At 27.7% G+C, this 24,457-nt stretch overlaps 2 protein-coding genes across 2 annotated transcripts; both read right to left on the bottom strand.

The window, feature by feature from the left end:
* Positions 1-1,720: 1,720 nt before the first annotated feature.
* LOC124945122 (F-box/kelch-repeat protein At1g22040-like) lies at positions 1,721-2,749 on the bottom strand. Its single transcript, XM_047485503.1, has one exon. It carries the CDS (start codon positions 2,747-2,749, stop codon positions 1,721-1,723), a length of 1,029 nt encoding a protein of 342 aa, XP_047341459.1.
* Positions 2,750-21,772: 19,023 nt separating this feature from the next.
* Positions 21,773-22,777, bottom strand: LOC124945103 (F-box/kelch-repeat protein At2g44130-like). The gene has a single exon (XM_047485479.1). The coding sequence runs from the start codon at positions 22,775-22,777 to the stop codon at positions 21,773-21,775; it is 1,005 nt and encodes a 334-aa protein (XP_047341435.1).
* Positions 22,778-24,457: the final 1,680 nt, after the last annotated feature.

Genomic DNA, 24,457 nt, shown 5'->3' with positions numbered 1-24,457 from the left:
AAATAAAAAATAATGTATAATTATTATATAAATATAATTTTAAAATAAATAATATTATTATATGATTTACATTATTTTATATATAATTTTTTATACTTTATTTATATAAATAAATCTTATTTATATATTAATTAAAATTTATGTATTATTATAAATATTTGTATATTAGAAAATATTAATAATTATTATTTTAATAAAATTAAAATAATATAATTAAGAATTAGTTTATAGATAAATTATATTAGTTTCAAAATATAAAATTAAAGGTGAGGTAAGATTTGATCACCCGACCTCACATTCATTTACTGTTTAATTACATAACCAACTAGGTTAAGAGTCCCATGTCAAACATATATATAAAATGTTTTATTTTAAGATTTTAATTTAGGTGGGGCTGGAGCCCACCCTAGTCCATGTGTGGCTCCGCCCCTGCCTCCATGTATGTATGAGAGAGTTACCCAAAATTTCAAAACTGAAACAGAGAATTCAAAAGCCGATAAAGAAGATTCCAAAACCAATGTGGAGGCTGAAGCTGAAGATAAGGAAGAAAAAAACACAGAAATTCAAGTTGAAAATAACAAAGGTAGAAGCTCTGAAATTCTCAAAAACAATTCTTTTAATCAAATCAGAACGGACTCGTACAAAGAGAGAAATTCAAAATAAGAAACAACAATACTCATTATCATCTTCAATACAATATCTTTACATCATCATAGGAAGGGGAAGAGGAAGAGGAATGGAAAAAATGTCTCTCAATAAAGATAGATGGCATGCGAAAATCTCAGACTGGGATAGTTAAGTTTGAATTTAGTTTTTTATGTTTGTAATCTCTATTTTTTTAGAATGTATAAATGTTACTAATCAGTTTTTTTTAGAGTCTTTTGATTGTCATCCTTAATCATAACTAGGATTTGTCTAGCTTTGATTTATGACCTTCCCACTTTTGGGATTTTAATGAAATAGTTTAACCATTTTCAAAAAACAAAAAAATTTAAAACTTGATTTAGTAAGAAAATTAGTAATTAAATTTTTAATTAGTTATTGATTAAAATAAGTTAAAATAGTTAACTATAAATATATTAAAAAAATGTTATCTTAAATAACAACACTCTCTCATCACATATGTCTTTTATCCAATATTGCCAAAATATATATATATATATATATTATATATATATATATATATATTCAATTTCACCAATTCAATTGTAATTTATTATTAAAAAAATATATCACCCTACAGATTTTCTCTTTTTCTAGGATTCTGTACACAGATATATGATATTAAAATGAAGATAAGTGGATCCAATCAAAGATTTAGATCAACTGATTCGATCAAAGATTCAAAGAAGAAGTATTTCATATCCTATGTTTTGGATAAATCCTAAGTATGTGATTCAAGAGTATTCAAGCAAAGATTCTTCACAAGAAGTTCTAATCAGAGTTCAAAGGATTCACACTTTGTGACAAACAAGTGGAAGTACAATATATTTGATCCGTTGAGTTGAGGAGAACACAATCGTGATTGATCATCACAAAGACAAGCAGCACTAGGTTTGATCATTACTCAATTTTAACCCATCCAAATCAAACTTCTAACCAGCAACATTCCTATCATTTCCAAGACACTTATTTAGATAATAAACATAATGAAATTCAAAGTCAAACTATAATCTAAAATAGCAAAGTATATTCAAAGTTAAGGAGAAAGAGATGCAATTTAGATCTCTACACAACAACTTGATTCAACAAATGCAGGAAACTCGGATCTAAGGGGGAGTATTCTTTCAAAATTACCATATTGAGACCCCATAAAAAACAAAGTTTCATGAGCATAACTTCCATCGTAGACCGTGACCATTATTAAACTTTGTGCACCCAATTGGAATCGAGAAAAACTTTGTACGTAATTTATGTTTAACTCTAACAACAACTCCTTCAGTGACTCTAGCAACTCTGGAAATTCAAACTCAGTGCAGCAAAAAGGACACGAGGAGTCATCGGGATCCCTTTCAACTAGTCTCCAATTTCCAGTTTGAAGATGGTACACCGCTGCACTATGTTCATACAAGGGTACGAGTTTTGTCATGCAACCGTTTAAAACCCATAATTCCTCTCCAATTACCTGCAACTCATAGCACCGATTTAGCTTATGACTCATCTGAGGCAACTCGTTCCACTCGTCCTTCCTCACATCATACGCCCAAACCGAGATAGACCCGTTACCTTTCGCAACACCAATGAATATTTGACTATCAAAACCCACCATAAAGAAGAAAGAATAAATTGAGGGCAAGTCCTTGCCTTTCCACCATCGCTGAGTCACAAAGTCCCACACGAAGAAGGAAGATGTCAAATGACTATCCTGGGAGCACTTGGTAACGACAAAGAGTTTTCCATCCAAGCTAGCCATCAGAGTTGACTTAGAAAACTCATTTATGAAATTAGGGATCGGGGGAAGTTGGTTCCACTCCCGACTCATCGGATCTAGCACGTTGATAACAAATTTGAACTCACAGTATGAATAAAAACCGTGCATCGTTGGAGGAGGATGAGAAGACTGAAAAAAGCAAGCGAGATGATTCGAATATCCCAGTTGTTTCCTGAGGCTGTAAAAATGACGCGTTTGTAGAAGACGACGCCATTTACGACAGACTCGCGATGCAAAAAGTATGTCCTTGTAGGAAAGACGAGCAAGACACTGAAGAAGTAGGTCTTCAGACAAACTGTGTATACTATGTTCTTCCATGGTAAGATAAACAGTGAGGAAAGGAAAGATATAAACTTCGTTTAAAATTAGGGTTTTGGAAAAGTTTTATACAGGCCCGTTGATATATATTGCATATAATGAACAGTAAAATGTTTTACATGGTGGAAAAACATCATCGGCCCATTGATATATTTGTACATATAATGAACAGTAAAATGTTTAAACATTTGTTTTCTTTTTTTTTGAAATTTTTACTTACTAAATAATAATAGTTAGAAAGACAATAATATTTACTTATTTGATACCTACTTTATTTTTTTTAAATATTAAAATAAATTATATTTAACAAAAAAAAAATCTGTGTTTTTGAATAATTGTTGAGAAGTTTGTATTGATGATCTAAGTTATCAGCGATATGATAAACCTACATATTTGGGTTACCATCCCAATTATTTTTTTGTTGGATTATCTGGTTAGAGAGAAATCGTCGAACTTTCAATAATAGCAGTCGTCAAATGCGTAACATTCATAATTTAATATATTATTATTGACGCTTTCTAAAATTCGTTCAAAAAGTAAGTAGAGTCGGTCGAGAAGTTAATCGTTATTGTTAGAATGAAGTCACATGTTTTGATAATTTATTCTAAACAATCAAAAATGGAAAAATTGTTAGACTAAATTTTAATTAACATAATCGATTTTATGCGTTATAAATGATTTCACGTAGTTTTGATAATTTAGTTTAAATAATAAAAAAGAAGAAATTGTTAGATTATAATTTATGTAATGGTTTTGATAATAAATGGATAAAACTAAGTTTTAATATATATATATATATATAGTATAATGATAAGTACTCCTGCTTGTCACAGTGGTGACCCAAGTTCGAATGTGTGACACAAGTTCGAATCTTTTCAGGTGCAAATAATAATTGGAGTTTTATTAACCGGAAGCGACTCCAACAACCGAATCCGGCTGGATCTATGGAAAGCGACCGAGTCGGTCGATCAAATATCTTAGGAATATTATTTGATGTACTATCTTGGCACTTGACACTCATCCAACGGAATGAGAGACAGTTCATACAAAGCATTGTATTAATCCTTACATCTGTGTGATTTTTGTAAGTTGAATAGATAGTGTCTAATTCCTTGTTGTCCGACTAGGTTTGTGTATGCGTTGTAATCAAACCAAATCTTTTAGTGAATATCCTTCTCAAGGTTGAGAAGAAAGGGTGACGTAGGAGAGTTTGATCCGAACATTCATAAACAAATCCTTGTGTCTTGTGTTCTTTACATTCAACATTTTTCAACTCTTTATCTGTCGCTTCAATTCTAAGAAAACAGTTCCGCACTTGACTGTGTTCAAGAGTTTGTGACAACTTGCGAAAATAGAAACATATATTAACTTCTAACAGAACTAATATCAAACGAAGGTTTTCGCGGTTAACAATATTTAGTCAACCCCCTGCTATTGTTGACTCATTTCATAAATATCATTTTTCTTATTTTTTCTTTTAATATAATGAATTGGTGTTATGTTTAAACGATTTTTTTTTTTAATTTTTAATATAAATGGACATTTTTCAAAATTAATATTAAAGAAAACATCTCTATAATATTTTTTAATTTTCATAATTTTTTAATTTTCTTAATATTTGAAATATTTTATTTTAAAATTTTAAAAATTTTGTTTAATCTTAATCATAAAAAAAACATCAAGTATTCAATCTCATTATATTGCAAAATGAAAAATTGTGATTTTAGACATGAGTATAAATCAAAACAACATATTAATCAACTAACTAACAGATAATTTAAGACTTTTAAAAATTGACATCGACATTTTAAATATACATTTTAGTGAAGAAAATAAACGTTTTGCATGCTTATTCTATTCATTTAAAATCTATCAACCAAATATCAACTATTAACGAAAACCTATACAAATTCTTAAAAATCAAAATAAAGTTGGTATTTCGATTAATGAAAACAATTGTAAACTCAATCAAAGGTGAAATATCTCCTATAAAATCATTAAAAAAAAAGAAAGTCCAAATAGTTCTTGTTTGATGTCTGGTTTGTAATTTAATTGTTTATTGTTTTGTTTGTTCTGTAATTCAGTTGTTTGAAACCCAATTAGTATTTTCAACAAAGTTATGGTCTAGCTCCTTTTGTTTCTTGAAACTCATTTCCTTCTTTTGGATTTTTTATAATGAAATAACACTAAGTCGTTTTTTTTAAAAAAAAATATTTCAAATATATATATGATCTCAATATTTTGAATGAGCCTAAGAATTTTTTCAAAACTAAACCGAGTTACTTTGGTCCAAAATGGAATATCTATTATAACTAACCCAAACCATCTTATTTCAACATTATTTCAATTTCGAACTTCATATCTAATTTCTCAACCCAATCTTATTCAAATAATCTTAATAGAAGGGTATCTAATTTCTCAACCCAAACATACTATTTCAAATAATCTTAGTCAAAGATTTAAATTTTAACTTCTTCGATTTAAATCTATAATCTAACCTACGAAATATTACCTCATATAATTCAGTATCATCAACCCTCAATCAAATGTTTCATCACTAATTATGAATAAGTTGAAGATCAAATAATCCTTAACGAATCTTTCTTTAATTAATTAGTTGAATAATGGAGTTACATACATATTTGAATCTATTAGCCACCATTATCTAGATCACCCTCTCATTCATCAACAAATTCAACGAGAGTCATAACAAAATTAATTGCAAGGCATGAAAGATACTAATGAACTAAGCACATTCATTCAAGTAAATGATTCATCTATATTTTATAACATTATTAAATGACCCCTTCTATAAGTAATTAGTATGAGAAACATTCAAATAGATTGTTTAATATATACAATCAATCCAAAGTCATTACTAACAAACAATGATAAAATAAGAGTATCCAAAGAAACCTAATTATTGTTTAGAGTTCCACAAAATAACTTGATTTAACATATCTAAGAAGGTTTAATTAGTAGGGGCTGAACTTTCTCAAACTCACTATCTTTATCCTGTAGACCATAGCCTTTACTAAACTTTGTACACCCAATTGAAGTCGAAAAGGTTCTTATGCACTTCCAAGCAATATTATTCTCGGACCACTTCTTTAACGTCTCACTATATTTGAACTAATTACAATAACAAGCACATCATGTTTTTTTCTCAATTGTGTGCAGACAAAATTTAAAACAATATTTTACAAAATTCAAATGACATACATATCAATTATGTTGGAAATTTGCAAAATATTTATAATTAAACAATTTAAAAATCAGTAGTGCAAATTTTATTATATTTATGGTTCAGTATGAATAAAATATTCTAAAATCCTAATTCATCAACCCTAACGTACTTGTGCACCGTCTTTAGTTTTGTGTGTTTAAGGTAATTAATATTTACTAATTATAACTCTCTATAATTTTTGGTTGATGATCCACATCCAATGTCGGATTTATCTCCATGCCTCAATATCCAAAAACTTTGTTTTTTGTTCTCTTGTTGGGAACAACCGTGTCAAGGTTTATGAACTCGTATAGAATAACCCTTACGAGCCTATGCTTGAGGAAAGACACCCTCACTTTTGCGAATCTCATCAATCAAAAAGACCAAGACCATAAACTAATAGGTTATGACACGAAAAAACATTGCCTCAATTTCTTTAAGAACTTAGAGTTTAATTATTTATTTATAAGTTAATAAATAAAACAAATTAAACATTCATAATGTGATAAATTTGTGGCCATATTATAGCCACAAAATTAATTGAAGATCTCATTTTCATTAAACTCTACATTCATGGATTTCCATCCATAAAATACACTTTAATGTTAAATTTAAAATCTTATAAAGCATATCATAATAATAATAATAATATATATATATATATATAATAAAATTTTATTTAAAATCAATTTTTTACTTTTAATATATTAAAATTTTATTTTAATTTATATCTTTATCATATAAAGATATCATCAACTCTAAATCATGAATTGATTCAAATTAACAATTAATTTGTTAATTATTATCAATCAATACAACGTAGCTCTGATACCAATTATTGAAAACTTATGTTTTTCTAAACGAAACTTCATATCAAAATCTAAACACTTAGTCTCAGGATTTCTATGTTAAATTGATAATATTATCATTACTCTAGTTTTAGAGAAATACATGTTTATTCGTGAATTGAACACTTAGTCTCAGGATTTCTATGTTAAATTGATAATATTATCATTACTCTGGTTTTTAGAGAAATACATGTTTATTCGTGAATTGAGACAAATATGGTGGTATGACTTGAGAGTCTCAAGTGTTTATTCTTTTTAGTTAGTCCATACGAGAGCTTGGTTAGATTCCTTACTTTAGACTACTATGACAACAGAACTAGAGAGGAGCAATTCATATTTTAAATTATAAGGATTGATAGTATTCTTTCTTAATAACTTTAAAAGTTATCTTTTTATTTTCTCTCTTAATTACTTCCCATAAAGTAATTATTTAGCCACATATATTTTGTTTTGTATCCTTCAAAGTTTTTGATCTCATTATCATATAAATAAGCTATGAAATATTTAAGTAAAGAATATATAAATATTATAATTCTTTCCTTAGTTAACTTTAAATTATATATTATATCATTCATAAATAAATAATATATTCTTTAAATTTTAATACCATAATTAAATTTATTTATTTTATTAATAAATAATATTTATTTAAAATATTAATTCTATAATTAAGCCTCTTTAATAATATATATAATTTATTTCGTAAATAAATAATATATTAATTATTGATAATATTTCTTATATATATTAATAATTAACTATATTTTCTTTTAATCTAATTCTTCAATTATTAGTGTGAAGATCCAATTATAATAGTTATATGTTTTACTCAATTAATCGTAGCTGACTTCTAGCAAAGTATTACTCGTTCTAAAGTAATTGGATTAAATTATCTCAAATAATTATTCTATCAAAAATTAATCATTACACATTAACTTAAAAAATACAATTTTTTTTCATCATCTACATTGTTATCATAAAAATAATCCTTGTCCTTATCGATCACACCTCAATTATTTTTTTCATCACAAATTATCAATAAATTGAAGATCAAATAAAGTTATAGTTTATGAGAATATCAGCACATCATCATCTTATTCATTAACTAATTCAAATCTAGAAATTTAATGGAGTTCATTTCAAAATCATAAATTACATTTGATGGATTATTAATGTTACAAAGAAGAAAATTTCAATCATTGTCGTACAAATCTACACATTTTGTGGCAAGATTAAGCTCTACTATAATTGCTTAACATAAAAACTTAAGAATAATGATAGGAGGCAACGACTCCCTCCTTTTAAAAAAAATTACAAACCATTTTCTTCTTCCTGTGCACCTCTTCCTCTTTTTTTGATCAAATCTTTTTTTCTCGCTCTATCTCACTTCTTCATCTTTCCTCTCAAAAGTCAAGTACATAGGAGGTAGAATGATGAAGGATAAGGCATTTTGTTCGGGTGGATCAGAGATATCTGATTTATATTCGGTGTTTTAAAGAAATTGTCGATATCAATATGCTTCAGGACTACATTCCCAGACCAAGCCTTAGATTTGATTACGATGATGACTCCTCAATGTCTTTCGGAAGCACATTGTCTCAGTAGCTTTTATATAGAGAGCAGGTGGAATTTCTCTCTTCCTCGCCTCCGCACATCAATCAATCGTCATTCAAGTGCTTCTCAATCTCGTAGGGCTGACAATTTTAGACACGATACGAAAACACGACCCGAACCGAACACGAAAAAATTATGTTAAGGTCATGTATTTTTTTGTTCGGATCAAAATCAGGTCGACCTGTTTAACCTGATTAATAAACAGGTCAAATCGGGTTGACCTGACATGACCCAAAGTAGACCCGGTAAACCATTTACAAGTTTCTTTTGTTGAGTTTTGTGTTATTTTTCTTACTCACTCACTCATTTTTTTTTGTAAAATTTTGTATAAGTGAATTTGTGATTTAACTTCATTTTTATTTTGTATTGATGTCATTTTAATTTGAAATAGAGAGATATGAATTAATTATATCAGGTTTGGTTCGAGTTGAGTTAGGTAAATCGAGTTAAACAGGTCAAACGAGTCAGGTTTAGGTCAAACACAAATAAATAGATCAGGTTTAGGTTAGAGGTTTTTGACCCGAATTATTAAATAGGTCAGGTTTATGTTAGAATCATTGAACCCGTTAACCTGTTAATCCGAATCCGCCAACCTGAAACTTACCTAAATTTCCACCGCTACAATCTCGGAGTTGAAGAAGAAGAAGATTTTCACCAACCCGTCGAAAAGTCGCGGTGGCAAGGAAGGGCAACAGAGGTAACTCAATAATGATATCTTTGACCGACCTCATCAGACATTCTCTCAGCCATTCATCAATTTTTTAATCCAACGACCACTCATCCATTCATTCAATGATTATCCTTACTTTCTTGCTTTTTCATTATCTTTGTAAGTTACATCTAGGGACGAATTTATGTAGGGGCTCAGCGCGTAGCTGAAGCCCACCCAAAAAATAATAATTTTTTTTACGATTCAAATTTGAAAATACCCGCTAATTTTTATAAAATTTTAAATTAATTCACTATTTTCTAAATATTAATTAAAAATAAAGGTCAAAATTACTTTTTTACACTCATTTATTCAGAACTTTTTCGTTATTTTTTTAAGTCTAACCCAAAATTTTTTCAAGTCCATCTCAATAGTAAATTTTGGGTCCTTCCTTGATTATATCCATCAATAAGTAGTTTATAGTTACAATAGCTCATTCAATACATTTGGTTAATTGTAATAATTAATAAATTCATTTCTATTTGATTAATTTCACTTTAATTTACATTAAATTTGGTGTAAATTTCATTTGAATTAAACTTTAACTTAATTCATATTTAAATTTAAAGTAAATTTTATTTTAATTAAATTTACTATTAATTCATATTTGAATTTGGTTTAAATTTCCTTAAATCAAATTTCATCAATAATTTACATTGAAATTCATATTTGAATAGGTTCTTCACATACGACAAACGCGGCATATTGTGTGAGAGAGAAATTAGGATTATAAATTTGGGTAATAGAAATTAGAAAAGGTGAAAGTATTTAACACATTAACAACCATCTCAGCCGTTGATATACTTGTGCCCACAGATCAGACTATTAGGACTGGTTTGATTTTTGTTAGTTTAAAAGTTGTATTATTATTTTTTATAAAATCTCTTTTTATCACATCATCATCATCATTATTATTATTATTATTATTATTATTATTATTATTATTATTATTATTATTATTATTATTATTATTATTATTATTATTATTATTATTATTATTACATCCCATCCATAATTTTATTAATTAATATACTAAAATACATATATTTTATTTTTATAAAATTTTAATTTTATATATAAAATATTATTTTAGTAATTAAATCTATTAAAACTCAAATATTATTTATTTTATTAAACAATATTGTTTTGATAAGACTCTAAAAACAAATCCCTAAAAAACAAGATAAACAAGCTCATATAGTGTTAAAACTTAAATTATAATAATCCATTTTGGGAATGATGTAGGAATTTTTGTCTAAACATCAATATATATTTGTTTGACTCATGGTTTTAGAACTTCTTTGATTTGTCTTGAGTCTTTTTTTTAGTTGACTATTTAAAAATGGTACTCTTAGTTTGATATTGGGTTCTTATGATTTTTTATGTACAAAAATTTTGTTTGATAAAAAAATTAGTTATTTGAGATATGTTAAGATAAATTATTAAAATGTTTTTATTTTAGATATAAATTTAATAAAAATAATTAAAAATATTTTAGTATTTTAATTAATAAATTAAGGGAATTTCATAATTAAAATGAGAGTAACGTGTAGTATATAGTATAGTATAGAGAGAATTAAAAAAGAAGAGAAATTAAAATTTAACTTCAAATAAGATACAAAGAAAAGTTAAGAATTATTATATAAGGTTAAGATATAGAATTATTAATTAAGGTTTTTGTAATAGTTGAATTTTAATAATGCACTAATTGTATCCTGGATTTTGTTAGATTCTTTAAGTACATAGTAACACTTATTTTTATTCCGTTTTAAAAATAAAAAATAAATGTATATTAATTTATTATCACTTGAGTTGAATTTCTAAATGTTTAAATGCATGTTATTAAATATTTTTTTTACTATTTATAAATTAAGTGGAAAATATTGAAATGTAAACATTTTATTATCAATACAAACGGTTTGAAAATTATTACAATCGGAGTTGAAACAAAGAAGTTATGATCAAAATATGATTAAAATTATTTTCAAATAAAACCTAACATATGTGTCAATTATAATTGGAGAACTACAACTTAGAGACGAGGAGTACAAGAAAAAGTGGAGGCAAAGAATGAGGCATATAAATATGCTTAATGTAACGTCTAAAAGTTTCCGTTAAAATGTTTTTACGAATGGTGAAGTTTAGACTCATATCCAAATGTCCTATAACTCACATTCATCTCGAATCTTGTAAAAGAGTTTACTTCGATGAACTAAACTGGTAATTCACATTCGCCTTCCGTTTTTTTTTTTGTGAGAAACAAAGATTTTTTTTACGTTAAAAAGCACGTTTAAAAATAGTATGTTTAAGATTCGGTACTTGATAACATTCGAAAAAAGATCTCGACAATTTGTCCCGCGTGCCCGTTCAATTGAACCGCCTCTACTTAAAATCTTTGGCCATATTAAAAAATGTGATTCTTATATTTGTTTTAATAATAAATTATTTTTAACATGAATTTTTTAATTTTGTAACACGATAAAAAAAACGCTCAAGAATCTCAAGATGTGCATCACTTAAAGACATTTTATTATTATTTTTTAATCAAAATATCATTTAAAAATAAGTTAGACTTTATAGGCAAACCTCATAACTTACATTCACGTCGAATCTCAATATCTCAGCCAAGATTGAGAATTAATGTTAGACTTGACATAAGTTTTTTTTTTTTTTTTAACTTTTTTCAATTTTTAGAATAAATCTTACGACAAAAAGTTGTAACCTAATTTTTCTCGCAAAATTAGGAAAATAGAATTTTGGTTTATAAACAACAAGAATCAAAGATTTATTTTTGAGCTCGGTATTTGGTTACATGTGAAAAATGCATCGACGTTGTACACCACACGCTCGTCTAGTTAGACTTTACTACTATATTTTCACCTTTTTAAAAATATTATTCTTACACTTTATTTTTTATACATTTTTAAATTCCTGTTTAAATTGTCCTACAATACTCATTCTAATGCTAGATTTGATTTATCTGGCGACTATCGACCATTCATCAAAGACACGAACTATTTCCGTAGGTATGTAATAACACTAGTAGAAAAAAGAGTTTTAGTAAGGGCCAATATCGTTACTGAAAGTGTAAAAGACCGTTTCAGTAACAACCTTAGAAACCGTTACAATTCGTTACTGAAATTGTCGTTACTATTATTAAAAAGTATCAACAACTACCGTTAGAGAGTTGTTATTAATATTAGTATGAGTAACGACGCTATAGTCGTTACTCATATCAGTAACGGTTCTCTAAAGGTAATGCCATTACTGATATGTATATCATTAGTAATGATAGGGGACGTAAATCTGGGATAGCGAAATTGAATATTGGATATTCAGTTTAATCACATAATATTCCCTCATTTCCCTTCTTAACTTATTTCTCTCACTCTCCTCATTAATTAATTCATTTATCTCTCCTCTTTTTAATTAATTATTTTCTCTCTTCTCTCCTAATTTATCTCCTTTATTAATTAATTTATCTCGCTTATTAATTAATTTACTACTTTTTCAGATTAATTAATCTATTTTCTCACTCACAAATTTTAAGAGAGAGTATAGATATTAAGTTGTTTTATTAATAAATATTAAAAATATTTTTTAAATTATAAATGTATAAATAATAATTATATTCTTTTTCTTATTTATTTTTTATTTTTTTATTTTTGTTAAATATTATAACTCACAAGAATTAAAAATAATATCTCACATTAAATATTGTAGTAATATTTTTTGAAAAAAAAATATTGGGATGTATTTATTAATTAATTTTTTTTTTCATTTTTCTAACCGATTAATTATCTCTTTTATTTTCTTTATTAATTATCTCTTTTATTTTTTTTATTATTTTTATTTTATGACTTTTTCATCACTTTATTTATTAAATATTTCTTCCTATTTTTTTTTATTTTGACTTAATAATATTTTATTTTTTATTTTTTATGGCATATAAATATTTATCTAATATTTCTACTTTTTTATTTCTCATCCTCTTTTTAATCCTTTAACAAACTCAAATTATCACCAACATAGCAGTTGATAATCTTTTTTTTATCAACATAGTAGCGAGGTAATCTTTTTTATTTTGATCAAATATTATGGTTACTTTTTTTTTAATAATTGCATATTTTTAATAACTGCATATATTTTTTAATAAATTTAGGTAGAGAAGTTATTATGGAAAAAGAAAAAAATGATACGATGATTCAAAATAACAACGATGCAAATCAAAACTCATCGCCAAGTTTAAAAGGGTCGACAAGTTTAAAAGAGGTAAATACTCCTGAAATTGGAATGTCGTTTTCATCCGAAGATGAAGTACGTAATTTTTATAAATCTTTTTCGGAGAATATTGGTTTTGGTATTTTCAAATTAAGTGGTAGAAATGGAGACGATGGAAAACAAAAATATTTTTTCATTGGATGCGCTAAAAGTCGTACCAAAGTATCTAGGTCAAAAAATTTACTAAATTCAAGACCTTCGATTAAGAAAAATTGTAAAGCTAAGATTAATGTAGTTATTCAAGGTGATACAAATTTTGTAATAAGTGGTGTACACCTTGAACATAACCATATATTGAGCTTAGGAAAATCACGATATTTTAGATCTAATAAAGTATTGGATGTAGCTACAAAGAGAAGATTGGAACTAAATGATGAAGCTGGAATAACTTTAAGTAAAAGTTTTCAATCACTTGTAGTTGAGGCTATGATAATTTGTCATACGATGAAAGAACTTGTAGAAATTATATTTCAAATGTTAGAAGGTTGAGATTAGGGAATGGAGATGTTGAAGCTTTGAGTTCTTATTTTTGTTGAATGCAAAGTAAGAACTCAAATTTTTTCTACGCGCTTGATTTAGATGGTGAATCTCGAATTAGAAATATTTTTTGGGCTGATGCAAGATCGAGAGCTGCATATGATTATTTTTCTGATGCAATTACTTTTGATACAACCTATTTGACTAATAGTTATGATATGCCTTTCGCTCCATTTGTTGGAGTGAATCATCATGGTCAATCTATTTTACTTAGATGTTGACTAATATCTAGTGAAGATACAGAATCATTCATTTGGCTGTTTAAAACTTTGTTGATGTGTATATTTGGACGTGCTGCAAAGGCCATAATCACAGACCAATGTCGTTCAATGACAATTGCAATTGCAGAGGTATTTCCAAATTCTCATCACCGTTTATGTATTTGGCATATAATGAAAAAAATTCCAGCTAAATTAGGTGGTCTTGCACAGTATAAAATGATAAAAAAAACAAATGAAGAACATGGTATATAACTCACTTACGGTTGTTGATGAGTGTGATGAGAATTGGCAGAGTATGATTGAAGAGTATAACTTAGAGAATAATGTATGGTTGAAGTCTTTGTATGAAATACGTAATAAATGGATGCCTGCATTTGTCAAAGATAAATTTTGGGCAGGTATGTCTACATCACAAAGAAGTGAAAGTATGAATGCTTTTTTTGATGAGTATGTGCATTCTAAAACATCATTGAAACAATTTGTTGAGCAGTGTGATCATGCTTTAAAGAGGAAGATTGAAAATGAAAAAGTTTTGGATTTTGCTTCTTTTAATTCTGCAATCCCCGTAATAACTGGTTATCCTATTGAGAGGCAATTTGAAAACGCGTACACTAACAAAATATTTAAATTGTTCTAAGATGAATTAAGAGGTTTGATGTTTTGCAATGCCTCATTAGTGAAGGAAGAATGGACAACTATGATATTTGAAGTAGTAGAGACTATTTTGGCAACAAATAAAGAACCGATACGAAAAGTTTGTTTTGTGGTGTGTTATACTATGTTAGATTGCCAAGTTAATTGTCTTTGCCGAATGTTTGAGTTTCGAGGTATTTTATGTAGACATGCTATATCTGTGTTGATAATGAATGGAGTAATTAAGGTTCCTCAAAATTATATTATTGATCGATGGCAAAAAATGCGAAACGTGGGTATCAAAGCATCACTAACAGTTATGATGATCATAGTTCTGTTGAGGAAAGACATCGGCACAAAACTCTCACTCCATTGATAAATGAGGTTCAACAACTTGAAGAAAAATCTGACGAATGTTGTTCTTTATTGATTGAAGTTTTGAAAGACGTGAAAGACAAACTAATTGCTATTAATCTTGAGCATTCAATGACGGAAAATAATTGCAATTTGTCGTTAATACCTCAAAATACTGAAAAGTTAAAATAAGTATCTACATCCGGTACAAAAACAACACACTCTCCATTAAAGGTACGAGCTCGAGGACGTCTACCCACAAAGAGAAAACAATTTGTGGTTGAAACAATTGTGAGAAAAACTACGAGAAGATCTGTGATAGAGGCTAGGAAAAATGTTTGATTTATTTTATTTTCGGAGTTATAAAATTATAATTTTATTAACGATAATGTTATTTTTACATAATATACTATATTTGCTTCAAATAATCTGTCTCACAATTAACTTATTTAAATATTTTTTAATTGATGATGGCAGGTGTGGACGCTTTTTGGTGGTCAATTGAAAGACAATGGATAATCAGATTTATTTATTTGTCTTTTTTATTTTGTTATTATTATATTATATTATTATATTATGAGTAATTTTATTATTAATTTTTGAATTATTTTTATAAGTAATTTTATTATTATAACACATTATTATTTGTTCAAAATATTATTATGATATTTAATGAGAGATTATTTTTAATTTTTGAGTTATGATATTTATTTTAAAATTTTATTTTTATTCTTTGAGTTATTTATCTTTGAAAAGAGAAGGTGAAAGAAAGCCTCTGAGATCCTCTGCTACCATTTTAACATGCTCCCATGTTCCCCTCTCACAAAGGGATGGGCAATATGGTAAATAAATAAAAAACATTTTATTTATTTGTGAGAGGGGAACATGGGAGCATGTTAAAATGGTAGCAGAGGATCCTCTTCCGAAAGAAAGAGGGAAGAAAAATAAGATAAAAAATTTAATTTATTAATAGAGAGAATAAATTAATTACTTGAAAATAAAAGAAATTAATTAATTAATAAGAGAATAAATTAATTTGTTATATAGAATTTAGTAAGAGATAAATTAATTTTAATAGAATTGAAAAAAATTAATTAGTGAAAGGGAGGAGAGATTATTTTTAAATTTTGAGTTATAATATTTGTTTTGAAATTTTATTTTTAATTATTAAATCATTTTTTTTTGAAATGAGAGATGAAAGTAAGAAGGAAGAGATAAAAGAAATTTTTGATTTATTAACGAGTGAATAAATTAATTAGTGAGATTAATTAATTAATAAGAGAATAAATTAATTAGAATAGTTTAATTAATAAATTAATTTTAATAAAAAAGGAAAAAATTAATTAATAAAAAATTGAAGAGATAAATGAATTAATTAATAAGGGAAGTGAGAGAAATTAATTAATAAAAAGAGGAAAAGAATATTCTTGGATTAAACCGAATATCCAATATATTCGCATACTTTCGCAGCCCCATATTTTCGCCCCTATCATTACTCTATAAAAATAGACTTAAAATTCTTATAAAATATGAAGAATAAATAAATATATGGGTGATATTATATATTTAATTATATTTATAATGTTCGGGTAGAGATGAGACCCTATCCACGATCAACCAGGAAAAACTGTCTAATAAGATAATTTCGTCTAAAAATTAATGAACAGTTTATAATTGTCCCTAATCATATAATTAAAGTATGAATATAGTACCCTAATTATATATATAAATTTTAAAATTTCATTATGAGTGAGTGATAATCATTTATTTTACTTTGAAAAAAATAATGTGTTAATCATCCATCTCTTTAGTTGAATTTTTAAATGCATATTTTATTAAACTATTTTTTAAATTAGGTGAAAATTATTATACAATAGATATTGTATAATTGTATATACAATAAATTAAATGAACTGTTTGGTTGGATAGTTTTTTAATATACTTTAAGTATAATTTATATGAGAAATGATTAGGTGAGGGAATTTGGTGAGAGAATTTGGTGAGGGAATTACGTGGCATAATGCTAAAAAATCAAATAATTTCTCTCTTTTCTCTCTTTCCTCCCATTTTTACATTTTCCAACCAATATGTGATGACACGTCATTCCCTCACAAAATTCCCTCACTCTTCAATTTATATATTGAATGGATATAATCTTGTACCTATTCCAACATGTTACAAAAGTGTATAAGCATTTATAAAATTGAATTTTTCTTTAACCCTCTAATTTTATATAATTATTAAAATTATATTTTTTTTATTATATTTTAAAATATAATAATAAAAAAATTATAATATTATTTATATTTAACTAGGTTTAATTTTATAATTTAAATAATAATAATAAATACTCAATTACTTATTCTTATTTATTTTTAAATGTTTATAAATTTTTATCTTTGTAAATAAAAAATATATTAAAAAAAAAATAAATGTGACAATTTTATATCTAATAAAATATAATAATTATTTTTAAAAACTAATAATGTTAATTAAAAAATAATAGTCATCTAGACAATTAATTAATTTATAAAATAAAATTTTATTACATTATTAATAAATAATATTTAGAATTAATTACATAAATTAGTGATATTATTATTATTAATACAACTTATATCTATATAAATTATTTTTGAAACTAATTTATAATTATATTATTTAATTACAAATATTATTTTTTATAAAATTATTATTATTATTATTTTATTTTATAAAAAAAATTAATATTTTTCAATTATACAAATATTTTTAATAATACATAAAATTTTAAAAATCTATATTAAATATTAATTAATATATAAATAAGTTTTAATTATATAATTATATAATTTGAATTATAAGAAATTATATATAAAATAATGTAAACCATATAATAGTATTTTTTTTTAAAAATACATTCTTAGATTTTTTGTTTTATTAACTTTAATATAAATAATAATACAATTACCTATAAAATAAATATTAAAAAAATAATTTATATAAATATAAGGATAAAATAGTCATTTACCCTCTTTACTACATTTTTATACTACCAACCAAACACAAAATAATAAATATATAGGAAAACGGTTAAAACCAATCATTAAAATCCCAAAAGTGGGAGGGTCAAGAATCAAAGCTACACAAGTCTTAGCTAGGATTATAAGATGACAATCAAACGACCTTAAAGAACCTAATTAATAGCAATCAAACATACAAGAAATAAAGATTACAAACAAAGATTACAAACTGTATCAAATCCTAATTATCCCAATCAGGATTTTTATTTCCATACCAACATGATGTTTCAACATATTGTCTTTCTCTTCCCCTTCCCATTCCTTTTGCAATGAACGGAGGATGAACTGAAGAGGTTGATGAATACTGCATATTCTCATCTTGATTTATTTGTTTATATGAACTTGTTCTTATTTGATAGAAAAAATTATTTTTCAGAATTTCTGAGTTGTTCACATTGTTGTTCTCAACTTGAATTTCGAGATCATTGTCTTTAATTCCTTCAGCTTCATCTTTGGAATCCTCAACAACTTTAGATTCCTCTGTATTAACATTGGTATTATCTTCTTCCTCTTGATTAACCTGAGTATCTTCATCTCTGTTTTCATCAGCAACCACTTCAACTTGATTTGATTGAGAATCATCAACTATCTCTTTAACATGATTAGGTTGAGGATCCACCTCCTTCTTCGTATTGCTTTCTTCTTGTACATAATTTTCTTTATCTTCTATTTTCTGTTCTTTAACCACATTTTGCTCTGTAAAAATAGGCACATTTGTATCGTTTTCCTGCATCTTTACTTTCTGACCATTATAAATTTTCTGATCTTCTTCCTTAGCCAAATCACATTTTGGGCTTGCATGTTGGAAAGTATTGCAAAAATAGCATATGTCTGGCCTCCACTCATAAGTAATTTCCATGACAGTAGGTTTTCCTTTTATGTCTACTACTGTCATACTTTTCGGTAATGTGCTTCTAGGATGAACCTCAATGCCAATTCTAGCAAATGTTAAGTGTTATCCTCCTTCAGTAATTGGATCCATGTATAATGGTCTACCCAATAAACCTGCAAAATGATTAAGAGCTTCAGAATTGTACATATGTGCAAGTATATTCCAGAGCTTAAACCATATCTATGCAGTTTCTTTTGGCTTACTCAATAGGTTCAAGTCTTCAGACCATTTTTCTAACTTCATACAATTGGATCATATATGTGTATGCCCATTTTCTAAAATTTCCTCTAGATTAGATCCCTTCTTGAACTTAAGGAAATATAAATCATGGACATTTGCTGAAATCTTCTCCAGCCCTTTTCCTTCCCATTGCTTCAACAGTGCATCTTTAGTAATTGGGAAGGATACTCTGTTTTTCCCTATATAGTTTCCCACAACTACATTTTTCCATTCCCTTATACAGTTTTCCTCTACTTCAGTAAGCAATTAAAATTCAAATGGAGAATTCAGTACCTCCACTTTTGTCTGTGTATTGTCTAAGTAGATTTTCCCTTTGTAAGAATGATCTTCTGACTTTTTTGCATTTTTGTTCTTCCAAACATCATTAGTTTTCCATGTCGAGTTGCTCCTAATAGTATATGACTTAAATTTGGGAGTCTTCATTAGTTCCTTCATTGTAGCAACTGACCATTGAACAATTTCTTCATATTCTTCTTTTTTCAACAAATTCTAGTATTGAAGATAGTGGGTGTTGAGTTGAATTGTAATATGTTGTGCTTTCTCCTTATTGATGACAATTTCTCCCCTTTTGGCATTCATAAGGAGCTTTGAAATCTGATTCTTGAGCCCAAACAGATTAGCTCTTTCATTATAGCGCATCTTCCAAGTTCCTTCATTATCCCCTTGTTTTCCTGCATTATTTTCAATAGGAATTTTCCCAGCAGTAGTTGGAGCAGATTACTTAATTGTGTTGGTATCCTGCTGTTCTTTGATAACTTCTTCAAAAATTCTTTCAAATTCTTTGACTGTTGCTTCCTTAATTCCTTCTAGCACAAAATCCCTAACTTCTTTTGATGTATTACTTTTGTTCTTCCCCTTCCCCATAATGGTAGAGACAGAGTAATAGAACAAATTAATTGCAGAAACCCTAAGAGATGATCAAAAGTAAACCGCAATCGAGGGCAAAATCTAACGGCGCTTACAAATGTACAAGAAACCCTAGACTAACAACACTTAATGAACGACGCAATACAATACCGGGATGCCCGTGTCGATCGTCCCGTGCCGCCTGTGCCTATTATGTCTCTTGTGCCGATCGTGTCGTGTCGCTTGTACTAATGACGCTTCTTTTGATTAATGGTAATTCCGATGTCGATTTGATGACTTACGGTGCAGGACAATATCGTGTTGTCCGTGCCTTTCTGTTTGTGTCTATCGTGTTGTACCAATTGTGTTGTTTGTTATATACCTAATTATAATTTATACCTCTTACAAATTATACTATATAAATAGTACCGCGTACCAAAAAAATTTAAGAAAAACATCTTTGCAATTGTAATTCAAACTAACAAATTAGGACCAAAACGAGAATAAAATTATTTTCAATAAAACCTAACATATAGTATTTATTTATTTTAATTTCTATTTATTTATATAATACAAGATCAATTGTATACTATGAATCAGACCGATTCATATGAACAATTATGAATCCTTCTCTTAAATCATTGAGTGAGTAACTCTTGTCACAACTATGAATCCTTCTCTTAAATTTGTATAGCAAATTATTACAAAAGAGACATTTTTCAAATATTATCCTAACCTCCTTGAGAGTTCCGCAAACTTTTACCACATTTTTTTATATTAAGAAAAGTTAAGATAATTATATATTCAATTCAAAAATCAAATTAATTATTTCAACAATCTCCGTTTAACCTAGGTATATATCCTTCACCTTAGCTAAAACAATATCCTTCACTATTTGGGTTGTGTGATGAGAAAAATAAGAAAATTCAAAATCTTGAACTTCTCAACGTCACTTCTCTCTCTTGGAAGTAGTATAAATGGTAAATTATGCCATTGTCATTACTCCTAAAACACTATCATTCCCATAAAAATGGTGAAGGTATTTTTTACAAGCTTTGACAACCAATCAAGTTTTTTGATTGATGTTGTTCGAGGGCAAGAGAGTAACGATTACAAGATGATTGTGAAATCATGGTATGTTTCGATCTGGACCATTTCTCATGGTATGAGAAGGATGAGATCAACAACAATGAATGAAATATTGAGGTTAACATTAAAATAGATGCCTATGCTTACAAAATGAGGAGCAAAGCCAAGAAGATGAGGTCTAAGCACAATAATGAGATGACAACCAAGGAAAAGCTGAAGGAAATGAAAAGTGTGTAAGAAGTTGATTGAATATTGTTGGTTTTGGGAACCCCAGAATGAAGAAGTTGATTGAATATTGCTACTAATGTCTATTTTGTTGCTTCAGAAATGATTGATCTAATTTAAAGGTTAAGCATTCAAAATGTAATCTCCATAATTAAATGCATAAACAACTAAGATAAAGAGACAATTGCCTTTTATTGCATCACTTATCAGTGTAATAAAGTTTTATTTCATCCATAAATATGATGATTAGAATTCCACACAACAACTTGATTCCACATATCCAGAAAACACAGAATTGGGCTGCATTCTTTCAAAATTACCATCTTGGTCCTGCATAACAAATAATTCCTCCTGACCATAACAACCACTGTTGAGGGTTGCTGTGGGGGACATTAGTAAACTTTGCTTACCCAATTGGAGTTGAGAGCAATTTTCCATGACCCATAACTTATTCTCGGAAAACTTCTTCATCAACTCATACAATTTCAAGTCAATTTGGGGATCAAACAAGTCATCAAGTCCTTCCAAATCCAACTTCACTTGTCTCCATTTCTTAGTTTGAAGATGGTACACATCTACACCATGTTTGAACATGCTGATATTTGTTATGCCTCTGCATCCGATTATAACCCATAATTCCTCTCCAATTACCTGAAGTTGTCTGATCTGGCCGCTTCTCACCCGATGGAACTCGGTCCACTCCTCCTTCCCCACATCATACTCCCAAACTGCATCCTCTTCACGACCGATGTCACCGCTAATGAATATTCGATGGCATTGGGAAGTCACGGTGCAAAATTTTGGGCTCCTAATTAAAGGCATGCCATTTCCTTTCCTCCACCGCCAAGTCACAAAATCCAACACGAACACCGACTTCACCGGGTCACGACTCTTCGGATCGCAGTCGGTAAACACGACGAGTTTCCCTTCTGAGCTAGCAATTGAAGTCGACCAAGGAAGCCCATTTGTGAAATTAGGGACAGGAAGTCGGTTCCACTCCCGATTAATCGGGTCAAACATGTTGATTACATATTTGAGATTATAGTTTTTTGGCGGAGGAAAGTTCTGGAGCAAGCAAGCCACCTGATTCGTATATCCCAGTTGTTTCCTAAGAGTGTAAAAATAACGAGATCGAATAAGACGAAGCCATTTATGACAGACTCTCGATGCAACATGTATCTCCTTGAGGTGTAGACGAGCAAGACACTCAAGAATCAAGCATTCAGGCAAACGAGCTATAGATTCATCCATGGCGGTATACAGTGAGAGAGAAATTAGGTTTGTAGGAAAGGTGAATTTAACTACGTTAAAGATGCATCTCATCCGTTCATATGAAACTTCAGATCATTTGTTTGTTTTTGTTTTTTAAATTTTCAAATAATCAAATATCAATCGCCCACAGTTTCATAATGGGAATACCCACTGTTTCATAAATTGGGTTAAAATGCATCTCAGCCGTTCATATCAATCACCCACTGTTTCATAATGGAACCACCCACTGTTTCATAATTCATTTGGAAACGAGACAGCTCATAGCCGTAACCAAATTGATAATCGTTTGGAAACATTTTAGATAGCTGACAGCTTCACCCCCTTTTCTCTTTCGTATTTAGATTATTTTAAATAATATAGTTAATTTTAAATAATTTTATTTTTGCATATAAATTAATTAATTATTTAAGTAAAGTACATTAAAAACTCTATAAAATAATATACTAAAATTTATTAATTAAAAGAGTTATTAATTAGTTAATAATTAATTTATATATTAATTAATATTTTATTAATTTATAGTAAAATACTTGGTTTACAAACACCTTTAAGCTTCCACTTAATTATTGTATACAATGAATGTAATGATATATTAAATGAATAACCCAATTTGTAAGAAACCTTCAATTTCTCACTTTATTATGCTTTTTTTTTTGTTTAATGTATCATTTTATGGATGTTCGTGCAATTGCGAACTTCTTTCGTTATTGTATCACTTTATAGATGTTCGTGCAAATACAAAGCGTTATTGGAATTAATAAATATGATATCGATGAAGAAGATGATGAAAATTTACAATGGAGTCCCTTTCGTGAAACGAAGTTATTAAAATGACAATCACATTGAACAATTTCTTGTCTAGCTATGAGAAAACAATACCAGAAGTTCTTACCATGCTAAGGAAAATTAGAGACGACATTCAAGGGAAATTGATTTCAACAAAAAAACAAAAGACAATTAAGTCATTTTTCAAGAAACTTTCATAAATCATTCATGTAATATGCTATATATATAAGGATTATTAATTTATATTTTATATGGGGTCTTAAAAAATTATCAAAAATGAATTATCTTATAATTTTAGCGAATTATTAATTTAGCACCCTATCCTCGAGTCGGGACCGGCCAAAAATATTATCTTAGAGAGTTTATTAAATAATCAAGTATTAATTTATCGAGTTTCTACTGTATATTGATATTTGGGCCGCAACTGAGCCGAGTCGAGCTTGACTCGAATTAATATTTATTAGCTCGACTCGAAATCGAGCTCGAGTTCGAACTAGTTTATAAATTTGAGCTCGAACTCGACTCAATAAGTTTGAATTAAAATTAAATTTTCAAACTCGAGCACGAGCTCGAACTCAAACCAAAATTTATTTTTAAAATAAAAATATCAAACTTTCATACATATTCAACATTTAAATATGATATTTCAAAATGAAAATATGAAACAATTATAACTATTCAAAATTTCAAAACATTATAGTCCAAAAATATCGTACCACCATTACTCATCAAAATTTTAAAATCAAATACAAAACTATATAAATTGTTTGAACATTTAATATATTATTTTTTTAAAGTTATGTCTTCAAGAATACACATGCATTCAATGTTCAAACTTAAAATAATTAATATAAAAAATAATGTTAAAAAAAA

The sequence above is a fragment of the Impatiens glandulifera genome, chromosome 1, assembly GCF_907164915.1.
Source record: "Impatiens glandulifera chromosome 1, dImpGla2.1, whole genome shotgun sequence".
Lineage (NCBI taxonomy): Eukaryota > Viridiplantae > Streptophyta > Magnoliopsida > Ericales > Balsaminaceae > Impatiens > Impatiens glandulifera.
This window is presented reverse-complemented; position numbering and strand designations above follow the sequence as displayed.

Bases quoted from the DNA above. Each gene is read 5' to 3' on its own strand.
- LOC124945122 (XM_047485503.1), bottom strand. From the start codon at position 2,749: ATGGAAGAACATAGTATACACAGTTTGTCTGAAGACCTACTTCTTCAG.
- LOC124945103 (XM_047485479.1), bottom strand. From the start codon at position 22,777: ATGGATGAATCTATAGCTCGTTTGCCTGAATGCTTGATTCTTGAGTGT.